This window comes from Propithecus coquereli, unplaced genomic scaffold (genome assembly GCF_000956105.1).
Source record: "Propithecus coquereli isolate 6110/MARCELLA unplaced genomic scaffold, Pcoq_1.0 Scaffold115, whole genome shotgun sequence".
Taxonomy (NCBI): domain Eukaryota; kingdom Metazoa; phylum Chordata; class Mammalia; order Primates; family Indriidae; genus Propithecus; species Propithecus coquereli.
This window is the reverse complement of record NW_012135525.1, coordinates 6,184,954-6,202,455: the sequence shown is the minus strand read 5'-3', so window position 1 is coordinate 6,202,455 and position 17,502 is coordinate 6,184,954. Positions and strand designations below refer to the sequence as shown.

Here is a 17,502-nt window from a genome sequence, read left to right as displayed (position 1 = left end):
AAAAAAAAAAAAAAAAGAAACCAACTAACCCAAATATTTTTAAAGGCCTTCCTTAACCTACCTTCCCTCAAATCACTTTTTTTCATACTTTTGTTTTACCCTCAAGTTACAAAATGGGGATTTGTCTGTCCACCTTATGCTTTGTTATCCATCCCAAATCCTGATCATTACAATGCATGTAACCAAAATGACATTTCAAAAATTCTTATTGACTTTTATATCCTTGTGCATTTTACTGAAACTAATTCATAAATTTCCAGTTCACTTAACCTCAACATGTTAAAATATTGTTTTGGTTCACTAAATTCATTGAATCATTAAAAGTAACTAAGGATTTTTATTTGAGAAAGAATGTGTAGATCATACCGAGAATAAATGAGATAACTCCTATAGGTTGTAGACAATAAATAAATAATGAGGGGTGTGGGATTTGGAGCTAATGAAACAAGATTGGCTATCAGTTGATGCTTCTTGGAGCTAGGTTAGGGTAAATGGGGGTTCATCATAGTATTCCCTGAATATGTCTGAAATGTTCCATAATAAAAGTTTTGTTTTGTTTGGTGGCATAAAACAACAAATTTATTTCCTCATATTACTGGTGGCCAGAAGTCCGAAATTAGTATTACTGGGTCAAAACCAAGGTGTTGGCAGGGACATGCTTCATTTTCATCTGGAGGCTTTTGGGCAGACTCTATTTCTTTTTTTTTGGTGGGGGGGGAACAGGGGTAGGAGGGAGGGTGAAGGGAAACTCAGAGTCCATTTCTTGTGTCTTCCAGCTTCTCAGGAAGTAAATTCTGCACTTTTTGGTACAATAGGTTAAGAAGAGGGCAAAGTTAATTTAAGTCATTTGGTGTAAGAGTGATACAATGGTAAGCTGGATAGATGACATTGCAAATTCAAATTAGTCATCCATTATTTCCTTTTACTCAAGTAACATGGAATACATATGAACAATAACATTGAATACCACCTGTGTGACAGGCCTTGAGGAAAAAAGCATCACGAGGCACAGCCTACCAGTCTGTGGGAGAGCTAAGGGAGGGAAGGGTTTAAACACAGCTCCCCTCCCCCTCTCCTGATGAAAGAGGAGGAGCATTCTGATTCTGTGGCAGTTGACAGTGGGCAGGAGAGGGCAGTTTGGGGCAGAAAAGGTGCTAAGGGAAAAGAAATGGAGTGAGATTTCTGAATGAAAGCGAAATAATCCCATGGTAAAGAAAGGCCAAGGATTAGGTTATGAACAAGGGTGTGTGGTTTGGGAACAAGTCCATGTTTTCTCTATCTTTGAAATGATTATTTAAGAGAGAAAACCAAAGATTATACAATAGTAGGCCAAGGGAAGAGTACAAAGTGGGGGATTATTTAGAAATGTTACCTTTCTCTGTATTTTTGGTCTATGATGGTATTTGTATAGATAGAAAGCATTGTTAACCAAGGTCTGGTAGGGTGGGGTTTGACCTAACTACAGAAATAACTGTACCTTGAAAAATGTCTATGGGAAAGGAAAGTGAGGATAAACCATAAGAGGGATTTTTTTGGGCCCCGGTTCTGAATCAGTATCTGAAAGGTGCCAGCTGAAGTATCTTTAAAAATTGAATCTTGGTAAAGTCTCTTGTTGCATCTGAGATTGTGACTATTCTTAATAGGCGTGTACCCTATCAAGGACTGAATGTTACTTGGGTTTTTTCATTTTTACTTGTTTCATTTGTTAGTTTTTCAGTTCTTTCTCTGTCCTAATTGTTGACTTTTGGATCTGTCATCATTTTTCTTTCTGTCTAGTTCCCCTCTTTCCCCCAGAGTTGCCAGTGGCATTCACAGCTTTTTGCCAGAAAAGACTGATTCAGGCTGCAGTCATGAAGTGATAAAATAGCAACATTTTTCTTACTTCTGGGAACTCTTGCATTTGTCCCTAATGAGATTAGAGAATTAGAATTTGGGAGAGGGAAAAAAGAAAAAGAAATGGAAATTCTTAAGGCCTTGGAGCAAATACAAAGCTATTTTCCTAGCACACATATAGTACTGTGGCATTTATGTAGGGTTGTAAGTAACCCTTGCCAGGGGATAGGGTCAAAGAGTGCATGTTTTGATTCCCCCTGGGGCAGCTGCTCTTGGTCAGTTCCCATTTCTTTCAGTGATGCCTTTGGTGTTGCCTCTTTTCCATGTCAGTTATTCTGTCCTTTCTTCCACCATCAAAAAATCCCAAGAGAGGTAAAGTTTTTTTCAAAAAAATGTCACCATGTGGATGCAGTTGATAATTTGAGAAAATTTTGAGACTACAAGAATGTTTTAATAGCTAGGAGAGATTTCTTTTGACCTTTCATGGGTTTCACATAGAAATTCCTATAGGGTTCTCTTTTTATATCTTGAAGCAAATTAATACTAGCCAGTTGTGGTTGTTCTTTGGGTCTCAGAACTTTAGGCACCATTCAAGCATATATGTTAGAGAGTACTTCATAATTCACCTAAAAAGTAAAGTGTAACTAAAATCAACAACATTTAGGGAGTTGGTATTTTAGTCTTTTGGGATATTGCCCCCTTTTAAGTTTTTCCTAAAGACTACATTCAGCAAACATTATTGAGCATTGAGCATATACTATGCAAAGCAATGTTTTTAGCCCATTTTATGAAAGGTATAGTAGCTATTCAGAGTGGCTTTCCATTAGCTAAGAAGAGGATTGCTATAGCTCCTAACATAGAGAATATTTTCTAAAGAAAGTTCCATGATAAATAATACCTCAGAAAGGAAGATTATGAATCTAGCTAGAAATCACAGCAAAGTTGTAGCCCTGCTTGGAATCACCACAGGGTAATGCCGTGAAGCAGCACTAAAATTCAAGACAAATCTACACAAAATGAGTACCTGCTTAAAAAACGTCCTCTGTTGAGGTCAAAGGTTTGAAGCTATCAAATGACTTATTAACTTTTTTTCCCTGTCATGCAGCACCTGGAAAGGACAAAAATGTTAATGTTTATTTTAGGGAATTATAGCAAAGAGGAATGGAAATGCTGTGAGAAGGAAAACAATCTAAATTACTTTGTAAAGAAAAATACTATTGTGGTTGAAAATAGAATCCAAGGAACATGTTAATTAGAAACATTTGACAAAATCTAAACTATTAAATAAACTAGACGAGTAGACCAAGAAAAAAGAAACTAAGTGTGAAAATTGTGGCTCCTTTCCATTAGAGTTTTGTGAAAATGAGCTCCAATTTTATGTAAGGCACTATTAGATATGGTGATTGATCACATTAGTGAAAATAAGAAATTTGACTCAATAGTGCAAATAAGCCATACAGTAAATTATTCATTATGTGTTTTTATTTGGCCTTGGAATGTGGGGTGTTTTTGTTTTTTGTTTGGGGTTTTTTTGTTTTGGTTTGGTTTTTTTGTTGGGTTTTTTTTTCCATATTTATCTCTCCAGGGCTTTATTTGATAGTCTGGGAACTTATTTCAAACACTGTGAAGATCTGACTCAGGAAGTGCTGGGAAGCAGTCCACTCTGTTTATCCTGACTCCTGTTCAACTTCTTCCTACAGCCCACTCCATGCTGGGAATACACAACTCTTCCTCTGAGGCTGAGGCTAACCAGATTATGCTGAACTTGCTTCTCTCCAACATTGCCTGGAGCTGGGGTAGCAGTTAAACACTTGGGTTTCTAAAGGCTGCCTTAAAAAGCTACACGAAAAGAATAGATGGCTTGTTAGTCAAATAATTTTTTTTATTATTAGAAAGGAGAATAATGTCATTATTAGGTTATTAAGTATGAAATAATGTCTGATTTCCTTAAGTACTAAGTTTGACAGTTCAGATCTGTAACGTTTCACTTTGACCTTCTTGTTTTATTTTTATTGTGAAGGTATATCCTCAGTCTTTCAAACACATGTTTTGGCTTGTGATTATCTGTCACATTTTTTTAAGAACAATTTTTGTGAAACCATGGATAAGTCAAAAAATCGTGTTATTTTCGAATACGAGTTCTGTTGTGGAACCAATGCAACGCAGACAGCTCGAAATATCAACGAAGTGTTTGGGAAGGATGTGGCTAATGAATGCACAGTAGTACGTCAATGGTTTGAGAAGTTCTGTTCTGGAGATCTTAATCTTGAAAATGAGCCTCATGGGTGACCTGAGACCAAGGTAGATAATGATGAGCTGAAAGCTGCAGTGGAAGCGAATCTATCTCAACCTACGTGTGAATTAGCAAGGTTTGACAGTTACTATTCGAACAATATTGGACCATTTGAAACATATCAGCAAGGTACAGAAGTTGGATAGATGAGTACCACGTGAATTAAATGAGCGTCAGAAGAGAAATTGTTTTGAAGCTTGCCTTTGTTGTCATGACATAAAGGCAAACCTTTTCTACACCATATTGTTATATGAGATGAAAAATGGATTCTTTTTGACAATCTCAAGCATTCAGCACAGTGGTTGGATAAAGATGAAGTGCCCAAACACAGTCCCAAACCAAATATTCATCAAAAAAACCTAACGGTGTCTGGTGGTCCAGTGCTGATATTATCCACTACAGCTTCATGAAGCCTGGTCATTTGATTACAGTGGATGTCTACTGCAGCCAATTGGGTGAAATGATGAGGTTGCTTGCGATTATGCAGCTGAGATTGGTCAATAGAGACAGGCCAGTCTTCTTGCAAGACAACGCTCAACCTCATGTGGCACACAATGCTGCTCAAACTACAGAGGCTGGACTTGGAAACTCTCTGTCATCCACTGTATTCACCAGACCTTGCACAACTGACTACCACTTCTTCCCATGGTTTGGACCACTTCTTGCAAGGAAAAGTATTCAATTCTCAACAAGCTGTTGAAAACACCTTTCAAGATTTCATCGCCACTGGCTCTCCAGGCTTCTTGACTCCTGGCATAAATAAGCTACTGCTGAGATGCCAAAACTGTGTCGATAGTTCAGGCGCATACTTTGATTAATTGTATTGCTTCTTGTTTGAGATAATAAACTACACTTTTGATTTGGAATCAGACATTTCATATTTAATGATCTAATAGATTTAAAATGAAGTAAGTAGGGAATTCAAATAAATTTAGAATTAAATGAGAATATAGCTGTAATTATATTAACAGTGTTTATGAAATATTAAATTAGTACATTCTGATTTTTATTTTAATAAGAAAGCACTTTGAAATTTTAAAAAACAGACTTTTGAATGGCTTTGAAACCTAGAATCCTGCTAGATATATCCCTTTGAATATTTAACATTAAGGGTGGTTTTGTCTTATGTGTCCTTTTTTATTTTTTTTCTTTGGATACCAGTTCTCTTGTAGCTTTATGCATTAGTTGAGTTTTGGTAAATGAAATCATTTAAAAATTACTGAGATACCTTCTATTTAAAAGGACTATGATGAATGATTTTGTTAACATAATCACCTTCCAATTTTTTTGTCTTGTTTATAATCTGAATTTTCATGTTTCAGGTGTATATTTTTTTAAGCAATAGGTACCTGCAGGCTCACATGTTATTTAAAATCTCTGTCTATAAACACTTTAAAAAGATTATTGAGCTTGCTTTTTTTCCTCTAGCTATAGAATAATTTTTCAGTTTCCTTCTTATATCTTAATTTATCTGTCATCACTAAATAGAAAATACACAGTTGCCACAGTAAGGGCTGGGGACAGTCTTAACAAAGGACTATTAATTACACCAGTGTGTTCTGGTCATTTTATTAACATTAAAATCCTTGAACTGTTGGAATGCTTAATGCTCAAAAACTGGATTTTCTGAATATTTATGTTAGAGTATTAATGTGTGTTTTGGTTTTGATAATTATTCCTGTTTTCCTTCCCTGCTCTAGTTGAATGGATTGCAGCAGTTACCATTGCTGCTGGAACAGCTGCAATCGGTTATCTAGCTTATAAAAGATTTTATGTTAAAGATCATCGCAATAAAGCAATGGTAAACCTTCACATCCAGAAAGACAACCCCAAGGTAGTACATGCTTTTGACATGGAGGATTTGGGAGACAAAGCTGTGTACTGCCGTTGTTGGAGATCCAAAAAGGTGAGGAAAAGAATTCCTTCGTACAGTGCCATTTTTCACATTTCTTTTTAAACCATTCTGTCAAACTTGTATCACCAGATATGGATATGTATCCACTCCTTTTTCTTCTTTCCTTTTTTTTTTTTTTTGAGACGGAGTCTCGCTCTGTTGCTAAGGCTAGAGTGCTATGGCGTCAGCCTAGCTCAGAGCAACCTCAGACTCCTGGGCTCAAGCAATCCTACTGCCTCAGCCTCCCGAGTAGCTGGGACTACAGGCATGTGCCACCATGCCTGGCTAATTTTTTTTTCTGTATATTTTTAGTTGTCCAGCTAATTTCTTTCTGGTTTTGTTTTGTAGAGACAGGGTCTTGCTCTTGCTCAGGCTGATCTCGAACTCCTGAGCTCAAATGATCCGGCCGCCTTAGCCTCCCAGCGTTCTAGGATTACAGGAGTGTGCCACCGTGCCCAGCCTCTTCTTTCTTTTTTAATGGGCCCCTTTCTTCTTTGTTTTCCATTTACCCTTAAGGAATATATTTACTAAAATATATAACCACTTTATAGTAAAATTACATTGTATCCTCCTTGAGTTTGGGCAAATTTAACCATATTCTTGGCCCAAAAAAGGAGAAAAATCCCTTTAATTTACTCTTAGGATTTCCTCTCCAGGTGGATCTTAGCTTCCACTATCCCAGAAAATGGAGTGAGTAGCCTAATTGAAAAAGAAACAAAAGAAGTAATTTCTTTTTTTGAGTTTTCAAGCTCTGGATACTAAGAAAAGTTTTAGAAATTTCAAAAGAAATTTTTTTTTTTTTTTTTTTTTTAATCGTGTCCCAAATGTGTTCACAGAAAAAGAAATTTTTTCTGAAATTACCCTGAAACTTTTTATCTGGTAGGTAAATACTCTAAGCTGCCTTTCAGGTACAGCTCCTATAGTTAAATATTTAACAACATAGAATTCTTAAAAATCATTTTCTTTTATGAGAATTGCATTTTATCAAGTTCCTTTTGGAAGTGTCATCTGTGATACTGGCAGGTTTTAGACATGATGACAGCCAGTGACCCAAAGATGGTAAAATCCTCTCCCAAGCTTATCTTAAAAGGATCTGTACAATGAATAACTTCAAGATTTCTGGTGTATTGTGAGAAATATGATGTAAACACTGTATATACTGTCACTATTAGCATTCAAATAAAATTGTTTTCACCAAAAAAAAAAAAAACAAACACATACATCAAAAGGCCCAAAAAATAAACAATAAAATGATGTGTCTATTTCTGAAAGCATATTATACTGGGGACCTCTTCTACAGTGGAAGGCCGTTTTCATGAGTCACATGTAACAAATTTGGAAGAAACCAAATACTACCTACACTTAGAGCATCCCTAATCTGAAAATTCAAAATCTGAAATGCTTCAAAATCTGAAAATTTTTTTCTTTCTTTTTTCTTTTTATTTTTGTTTTAGAGGTAGGTTCTCGCTCTGTCACCCAGGCTGAAGTACAGTGGTGTGATCATAGCTCACTGCAGCCTCAAACTCCTGGGCTCAAGGGATCCTCTCACTTCAGGCTCCCGGATAGCTAGAATACACACCATTGCTTCTAGCTAGGTTTTTTTGTTTTGTTTTGTTTTGTTTTTCAGATTTTTGTAGAGACAGAGTCTCACTATGTTACCCAGGCTGATGTCAAACTCCTGGCCTCAAGTGATCTTCCCACCTCAGCCTCCCAAAGTGCTAGGATTACAGATGTGAGCCACCATGCCCAGCCCCAAATCCAAAAGTTTTTAAACGCTGACCTGACATGCCACAAGTGGAAAATTTCATACCTAACCTCATGCGGCAGGTTGTGAGTCAAAGTCAAAACACAGGTGCATAACACACAGTTAATTCAGCATCCCCAAGGGAGAAAAGATTCCCTAAGTCCCCTTCAGCTGCTGCTGTTTAACAGCTAATAGAGGTATTCTGGTGATGCTACTATGCTGCTTAGTTACTCTGAACACATTTTTTCACTGTGTTAATGATATGTTATATATTTTATGCTTAAGTACTTACGTCTGAATAAGTGTAAGAAAATGATTGCTTATCCGTAGCATATAAATTCAGTTAGGAATGATGGTGATACTAAACAGCCATAGATTGTCCACATGGGTGGCTGAAGTGGGTGACACCTTTGTTTTCTGATGGTCCAATGTGTACAAACTTTGTTTCATGCACAAAATTATTAAAAACATTATATAAAATTACCTCAGGCTATGTGTATAAGGTATATATGAAATATAAATTTTGTATTTAGACTTCGGTCCCATTCCCAGATATCTCATTATGTATATGCAAATATTTGAAAATCTGAAACACTTCTTGTCCCAAGCATTTCATATAAGAGATACTCAACCTATACTGGAAAGCATAATTCACTAACTCCTTTCTCCCAGTATGATTGATGTTGTATAATCCAGTGATTTAGTGCTTAGATTATGCCATTGTATCCAGAAACTCTTTGATGAATATATGCAATTTGAACCAAAAATTAATAGGCCCATTACGACTAATTATACCTTAACAAAGCGCTGGTCATTTGGAATATGGGATTGTTAGTAAGTACTAGCAGGGTTGCTAGAAAATAAACTGTCAATAACGTGCCATAGACTGGTCCAGGTTTGTTTTTTAAAAGTGCCTGCCTAAAATAGGCTCCATTCTCTTGTTGGTTACTGAAACATAGGAAATAATGCATCTAGACATTGTGGAATTTCTAAGTTGGAGTTGTAAGAGTTCTTTAGTCAGTGATCTTAAATTCACTGTCTGCTATATATGCATACATAAGAAAAGTTAAATTGTAAAACATCCAGTGTTTATAGATGTGTATACTAGATGTATTAAAAGTGCTCTAAATAAATGGAAGATAAAAGGAAGGGATAACACCGTGGGCTAGAATTTTGGGGGAAAGCATAGTCTTAGACTTTGCTCCAAGAAAAAATGGTGGCATTTGAATAAATACAAGAATTGGGGACTCTTTCTCAAAATCTGTAAGAAAGCACTCATAAGCAAAGGTGAAATGGTTGAAGAATCTAGTCTGGTCCTTGCACTCCTTCCCCCTAGAAATAAGTCGAAATTGAGGAGGATCTCAAGGGCCAGTGTGAGGAATTTGTGTCTCCAGACATGGGACAGCTCCTTGGCAGGGGGTTGAGACAGAGTTGCGATACTTATACCAGGGTGCTAGCTGTGGAAATGGAGACAAATGAGCAAATACATGAAACATTTTGAGGGAAGGATCAGCCAGGTGTAGTGACTTTTATGTAGGAGACTGAGGGAGAAAAACTAAAGCTCATTGAAGGATCTAAGCATAAAGGATTAGAAGAGGATGGTGCCATTAATAGAAATAAGGAATTCAGTGTGAAAGCTAATTTTCCAGGACAGTGATAAGAAGTTCAGTTTTCAAAGAGTGGATTTGAGGTGACAGTTGAATGGAGTTGTTCAGCAGATGAGCTGAAATGTGGGAGTAAAGCCAAGACATCAGGGTTGGAGATAGAGATCAGCAAAACTGATGAGTCAAGTGTAGGAATGCAACTGATCCTTGATAAAGATAAAAATCAAGGGCTAAGTGTGAAGACTTGGAGAATGTTCTTCATTTGGAAAGAGGAACAAGAGCCATTTAAGAAGATGGAATGGTCCAGAGAGATTAGAATAAAACTAAAAATATTATGGCTTCAAACTGGAAAAGGGAGCAGTTTCAAAGATTAAGTACTGAACACTGGCCTGTGCAAAGACAACCAGTGAATAGACTATTTATAGTAAGACTGTTAGATTATGCAGTTGTCCTTTTGGTGTCATTTCAACAGAATAATTAGAAGTGGTGTCCAAGTGGGTTGAAGTATGAATTAACTAATAAAGAAATGCCATAAGTCTGAATGTATGTCAGATTTTCAGCAAATGTAATAGTGGATGGAAACTAATAAGGTAATGGCTTGAGCGACCACTAAAGCTTAGCTTTGAGGTCTAGTAAAGGGTGTTTGCTTTGATTGTGTCTTCCCAGAGGGTAAAGAGTCCAATAAAGTAAATAAGGACTTTTATTTAATAAACAAAGATTTCAAGTATTTCAGGAAGAACCACAAATGGACACAGGCTAGTGGTTTAAATATTTATTAGACTTTAAAATTCAACAAAACATTCCAGGATTATTCCTTCCTTTTAACAATTTAGAATTTCCAAGTGGTTAGACTAGGGATTGCCATTTCCTGTAGGTAGATTTTAAGAGAAGGAATGCCAGACCAGACATTTTATCAATATTTTTTCAACGTCTTTTTTTCCCTATCTTTTATGCCATTTCGTGGTCGTCTTTGCATCTAGGATTGGCCAGTTCTGAATTTTCACTGAATTTTGGGCATTTATTATTCCTGCATGAATCAATTAAGAGTTCACTGTGAATGTTATTCAAGTTAAGGAATGTTGTTATTCTTTAGACACCTTTGGAAACTCCCCACATTCCTGAGGTTACTAATGTTATCACACAGGTGCCAAGTCACACACTTATATGCCAATTCACAGAAGACTTGCAATTAATACCTTTGAGTGTCTATATTGAGTTTATATTCAATAATTTTTCCCTTATACAAACCAGTTAAAGTGTAATCACGAGTAGCCTGTTGTGTGTCTTTAACACTTTGAGCAGATTTCCCAACCCTAATGCCTAATGAGTCACATCTCTTAGTAATATGCAGAAATTATTTTTCTTTTTTTTTTTTTTAACACACCCCATTTCTCTTCTCCCAGGATTGGTATGTCCTCTGCCGTTTCAGAAATTGGCCTATTTCATAGTACAGTTTTCCCCCATATCGGTCAATTGGTTCCAGGACCTCCCCCAGATACCACAATCTGAGGATAACCAAATCCCTGATAAAAAGTGGTGTAGTATAATACCGAATACAGTGTAAATGCTATATAAATAGGTGTTATACTGTATTGTTTAAAGAATAATGACAAGAAAAAAATGTGTACATGTTCAGTACAAAGACAATTTTTTCTTTCCCCAAATATTTTCCCTCCACGGTTGAATCCATGGATACAGAACCCACAGATACAAAATAGGACAACTATATTTTACAAGAGGGCTATCCATATTTGAAGTGAGAATGAAAGGAGTCAGTAGAGAAGTTATTAAAGTGACTGCAGGGAAAGGTATCATTGAGACAAGGGTGTCTTCACAGGGTGAAAGGAAATGAGAGTAAGAGCACAGATGTGAAGTGCAGCCTTAAAAAGGAAGATAGTCTTACTTTCAAAACAAGATGAAAGAACTTTGATGTAAGAGGGAAAAGTATGGGACCTAGTCTTGCTAGGTTCCCATCCCTCCCACCCATCTCAGGTAGGTTATATCATTTGCTGAGACATGGTGGCCACCTAGGAGGCAGGGGAGAGTTTGAATTAGGATAGCAAAAGAATGTAGACTAAAAAATAAGAAAGGAAAACCTTGCCAGTTAACATCAAGAACTCAATTGAAATGGAAATGAAATGCAACCTGATATACAATGTAGAATCAATTTCTTCCATATACAGTTTTAGGATTTCATTTGCAATTTTTTGTTTTGTTGTTGGTAGTGGCTGGCTTCTTGGTTTTGGGAGGGGAGCGGGTATTGAGAGAGAAATAGAAGTGGATTTTACTGGTCCATTTCTTCATACGAACAGTATTCTGAATGTTGGTTATATTCCTTGGCCAGTCCACATAAAGACAATCTTGTAAAATCTTAATTTTGCTTTATGGATTTTCATATTTTATTTACTGCCTTATATTTTATTAAAGTAAGTATATAAGAATAGTATAAAATGTCATGTTCTCTAGGGAAGTCTCGAAGATCTCATCTCTTTCCTCTTTCTCAGCCAAAGCAAGGGCAGTTTATGGTAATGAGCCACAATGGCCCCAGGCAACTTTCTTGGGACAAAAATCAAAACTCTCATTAAAAGTACAAAATTTGGAGAAGGAAGTTAATTGTCTTTTAAAAACTTGTTTCAGTTAGAAGAAATAAGCCAGGGAAGAGCATTTATTTATTTTTATCTTGAATTGCCCTCGAGACAGAGACATAACTTGAGATGTGCAGCCAAAAAAGAAACAAATCCTGTGTTTTTTATGAAGACCCTGATAGCATTGCTAGCTTTCCAGGTGGAGAGCAAGAATCTCTAGTGTTTTTTTCTCCTAAACCTTTATTCCAGCCTCTTCTTCCCAGCCTCCCACCCTTTCTTCCCTACTTTTAAAGATGTATGGGGCTGGGTGCAGTGCCTCACTCCTGTAATCCCCAGGAATTCGAGGCCAGCCTGAGCAACATAGGGAGACCCCATCTCTACTAAATTATAAAAAGAATTAGCCTGACACAGTGGCGCACACCTACAGTGCCAGCTACTCAGGAGGCTGAAGCAGGAGGATTGCTTGATCCCAGGAGTTTGAGGTTGCTGTGGGCTATGATGACACCACACCACTCCAGTCCAGGTAACAGAGCAAGACGCTGTCTCAAAATAAATAAAAATAAAAAAAGTTATTTGGGATTTGTAGTTTTCAAATTGGGTTAACAAACATAAAAAGATATTTTGTGGACATACAGGAAATTCAGCCAGTTTGATTTACAAACTTTGTCCATGATTTCTTAAGAAACAAACACATCTTAGAACAAATTAAGTATTGATACTACATCAATTGATTTAAATGTACCCTTTTTGTTTTTTGTAATTTTACTTTTTGCTTGACAGTTTAACAAATTTCAAAATTTTAAATAAAAGAGGGTTAATAAAATTCTAATGTTTTTGTTACATTATAATTTAATACAAATACTATTAAATAAGAATATATAATATCAACCACATATTTTCTTCCTCCTGCATAGAAAGGTCAAAAAGCAAGGCACTAACTGAAAAATATAAATATTGTTATATAATTTACCATTTGAATTTTAATGCCAAGTAATTACTATTGATTACTGTGAATTACTTTCAATAAATATATTTCATTAATATGTACAAAATATTCCTAAGAAATTGATAATCCTCTCTTGAAATTACCCATTTTGGGCCTTGGTTGAAACACGTTTTTAGCCTTTTCATTAATTTAAAATGAAAAATCTTAGAAAAGTCAATGTTAGGAAAAAAAAGACACAAAGAAAAAAATTTAAAAAAGAAATCACTGATGAATAAATGCAATCACAAAGTTTGGGAGATGATTCTGATTTAAGGCAATAATTCCTGGAGTTTAATGATATATATTAAAGTACAATTAAAGATGTGTCTCTGAACAAAATTATTTCCTAGTTTATATGTTAAAGGCATAAAAGCTTTATACACTTTAAACACATGAAAGTTTATTAACAAATAACAGGATCTACTACTCATTACTCTTTTAAAGAAATGTTTAATTTCTGTTTGCTTTTAAAACCATGAAGAAACAGGCTAATTTCAGCTTTTAGTCAGAACTAGAGTGTTAGAAAAAATATATTCTCATTTTAGGTGTATGGCTTTCTTAGTATCTTATAATATTTTCTTTGTATATTTTTCTATGGATTTTTCTCCTGTTGATGCTATATGTGGAGGAAAATAATTTAAGAAAATGTTGGTTTTCTAATGGTGAGATTAAAAAAGAAATAAACATACCATTTCAGTAAGTTATTTGAGGCTTTTTATTTAGAAATGTTTCATTTTTCAGAAATACATTAAACCTGTGGATAAAACTATACAGTGAAGTATTTTGTGTGTGCTATTTATAAAAATGGAGTCTTTTACTGTATAAACTTTTATTCTCACTGTAAAATCATCTGTGTTTGTTTATTAAACATGTCACTTTGAAATGCTGTACTTTGCTGTGGGATACATTTTAGTTTGATTTTTATAGCCTCTTTCCTCATTCATGCCAAGAAAAAGCTGAAAACTTGGGTTCATGTTTTTGCTTCAATGACTTGTTTTTAATATGAATATACTGTATACATCTTATTGACCCAAAAAAAGAAATAATGTAAGCATTACATACATTACATTTATATTGCTGTCTACCCTAGGATAGAATTTATATCTGAAAGTAAAAGATATGCTGATACAAATGCTAACTAATTTAGTGTCTCGTAATTATTTACAGATAGTAAAATTAAAATTGGATTTCTTTAACAGCAACCAAATATTATTTTAATCTTAGGATAGAGGCTTCTGGATATCACAGTTTAAGATTATATACCATTATTGCCAAGTTTTACATATCTAAAATTATACTACCTTCACTGTAAGTAATAAGGGAATTGTTACTCTTAAGGCCAAGACTCCTGTTAGTCTTCTAAATAGGCTCCTTGAATGCAGCAGTGTACCTTATGTTAGACAGTGAAACTCTAGATTCTCAAGTGCAGGTACATTGAGAACACCAAGGTTAATACAAAGGTGCTCGTTAGCTAGCTCTTGTCCTTTAACATGAAATAGGAATAAAAGGTATAAATATAGAAGGAAAGAAATAAAAAATTTACTGATAATTGTACCTTCTAAGTGTAATAGCTTGAGTCATCTAAAATATTGAATTCTTATTTTTTTAATCATTTAACAATAGGAAAAGATATACTTATAAAAACCAATGATACTTATATGGCAAGAGTATTCAGATATGAAAATACCTAATTATAATAACCATAAAAAATGTAGCAGAGATAATCTTATCAGAAAATGCATGAGACTTGAGGATGAAAACTATAAGAGAAATAAAATGTAGCCAAAAAAATTCTCAAGCTTATCTGGAAGAATAAAGTAATAAAGTTAACAAAGAAGAGAATAATGAAGGAAAACTAGCCCTACCAAATACTGAAACATATTTTAAACACATCCCAGTGTAGTAGGCTGATTTTAGGTGCTTTTTATATGTACAATTGGTTTAGATAAGATTATGAATAAAGGTATGATAATATGGGAGGCAACAACCTCTAATACGGAAGCAACAGGATCTTAGAACAGCATAGTATGCTCTACAGAAAACTGTGATAATGGATATCAAAGTAAAAAGTGTTCATAGTCCAATCAGCTTGAGAAATTCTGGGTTAAAATAGTGTTTTTTACAGCAGAACCTCTAACATCATGATGTGTGTTGTGACTTGAGGGCTTCTGTGCATGGTGGCTCGTGCGTGTCATCCCAGCACTTTGGCCAAGAGACTGACACAGGAGGATCTTGTGAGCCCAGGACTTTGAGACCAGCTTGGGCAACATGGCAAGACCTCGTGTCTACAAAAAATTTAAAAATTAGCTGGGTGTGGTGGTACGCACCTATCATCGTAGCTACTCAGGAGGCTGAGGCAGGAGAATCACCTGTGCCCAGGTGTTTGAGGTTACAGTAAACGACGATTGTGCCATTGCACTCCACCCTGGACAACAGAGCAAGACCCCATCCTCTTTTTTAAAGCCTATGTGGGTCCAGTTGTCATCTATGACGTATGTATCATGCTCTGTAAACCTATACTTGCTCTTGCCCTATATTCCTATCTTTTTCTCAATAAACCTCATTTTCCTGCTTGCCTTAGAAAAAGAAAAGAATGTACTAGTACATAAGAGGTTTTCAATATTCATCATCAAATATTACAATGAGGCCGGCGCAGTGGCTCGCGCCCGTAATCCTAGCACTCTGAGAGGCCGAGGTGGGAGGATTGCTTGAGCTCAGGAGTTCAGGACCAGCCTGAGCAAGAGCGAGACCCTGTCTCTACTAAAAATAGAAAGAAATTAGCTGGGCATGGTGGCTCGTGCCAGTGGTCCCAGCTACCTGGGAGGCTGAGGCAGGAGGATCGCTTGAGCCCAGGAGTTTAAGGTTGCTGTGAGCTAGGCTGACGCCATGGCACTCTAGCCCAGGCAACAGAGTGAGACTCTGTCTCAAAAAAAAAAAAAAAAAAATTACAATGAAATTCAATTAATGGTCTTTGTATTATCCATAAGTCGATTTCTTCCTCCTATTCAGTCTATATACTTTAAATATGCTCTTAAGAAAACCTATGTAAGGTAGCCAAGAAAAATCTTTTTTATATGAATTAAGCATCACATTTCACTGTGCTAAGCATAATACTGATTTGAGGATTAGATATTTTACATTCTCTCTTTCTCTTCCTAGTTCCCATTCTGTGATGGGGCTCACACAAAACACAATGAAGAGACTGGAGACAACGTGGGACCTCTGATCATCAAGAAAAAAGAAACTTAAATGGACAGTTTTGATGCTGCAAACCAACTTGTCATGATGTTACCCGATTGTTTAATTAGAATGACTACCACTTCTGTTTAATTCACCTCCCCCGGGTTCTAGATGTGGTATATTGCAAACTAGAGCTTTCATATTCATGGCATTTGCCTTACTTGTTGAAACATTGTGGTGCACATCTGTTTAAACAAAAAAAGAAGGAAAAAGTAAAAACCAACCTCATGGCCTGTGGGTTATTTTGGTCTTGTAAGGATCCGTTTCTTAAGATATTGACATTAGAATATAGTTGTATCTTGAAGTTAACATATTAAATTATTCTGAAAATCACATATTTGCAGATTGTACTTGTAAGTTCCAAAGAAAAATTATCACCTTTTCATATTCATTAACCTAGACAGTAAATGGGTGTGATTCAGCTACATTAATTTCATAATACAATCTAGAAAAAAAACCTGTTATGACCTTGATTTTCTTCTTGACATTTGTAACAACACTGAAATAATATGGTTTCTGTGTTTTCACAATTTTCAATCAAAATAAGCTATGAATATTATTCTGCTTAATTATGAGTAATCATAAGTCAGCCAGGTTAGTAATAAAGGGGTGATAACTTCTTTGTATTCATCTTCATGGATATTTAATTGATCCATTAAAGAAACCAATGTGGAAATTTAGATCAAAGTGATATTAGATTTAAAATAGTCCTGAAGAATATCTTAAAATGTATTGTTCCAGAATTCTAGCCCAAGGAGTGGCAAGCACTTGAACTGAGGACTTTGAAGGAATTGGAGCACATGATGTCAAGGCTTTTGATCACAAAGCCACATATCCATGACAGAAATAGTAATCACGAGGCTAGATCAAAGGCATAGGAAGATTTCTTTTTCCCCACTCTGGATAATGAAGTGCATGGCTTTTAAATTGTATGATCTTTTTCTTAAAAGCAAAAATTTGAAGACAAGTGTTTGTTTATGTGATATTCTTCAAAGACTCAGACCAGAAACATTGCATTCATTACTAATTCAGAAAAAAGGAAATATGAAAATTGAAAATAATTAGCAATAAGAGAAGATAGGAATAATATATTTTTAGAGAGACATTTTGCTTTTCAATTTTATAGGTTACCTTGACAGGAATCAAACCTGGCAGCAACATTCCTATATTTTTTAAATGTACAATTTTTTATGTTACAGTAAATAAAAATGGATACCAAAATTGTATACACTAGTTTTAATGAGCCCATGTGACTGTCCTTGACATGTCTTTAAGACATATCTTCAGCATAAAATCAAAAATCCAGGCCAGGTGTAGTGGCTCA

At 35.5% G+C, this 17,502-nt stretch overlaps 1 protein-coding gene across 2 annotated transcripts in view; it reads left to right on the top strand.

The window, feature by feature from the left end:
- Positions 1 to 17,216, top strand: part of CISD1 (CDGSH iron sulfur domain 1) — a 20,164-nt gene extending 2,948 nt beyond the window's left edge. Inside the window, exons 2-4 of one of the 2 annotated variants that reach the window (XM_012657649.1) lie at positions 3,534 to 3,696; positions 5,827 to 6,032; positions 16,098 to 17,216. In XM_012657649.1, the coding sequence (XP_012513103.1) occupies positions 3,690 to 3,696; positions 5,827 to 6,032; positions 16,098 to 16,187 (303 nt within the window). In that variant the 5' untranslated portion in view covers positions 3,534 to 3,689 and the 3' untranslated portion in view covers positions 16,188 to 17,216. The remainder of the gene's footprint in view (positions 1 to 3,533; positions 3,697 to 5,826; positions 6,033 to 16,097) is intronic. The other variant, XM_012657642.1, reaches the window with a different exon arrangement.
- Positions 17,217 to 17,502: the final 286 nt, after the last annotated feature.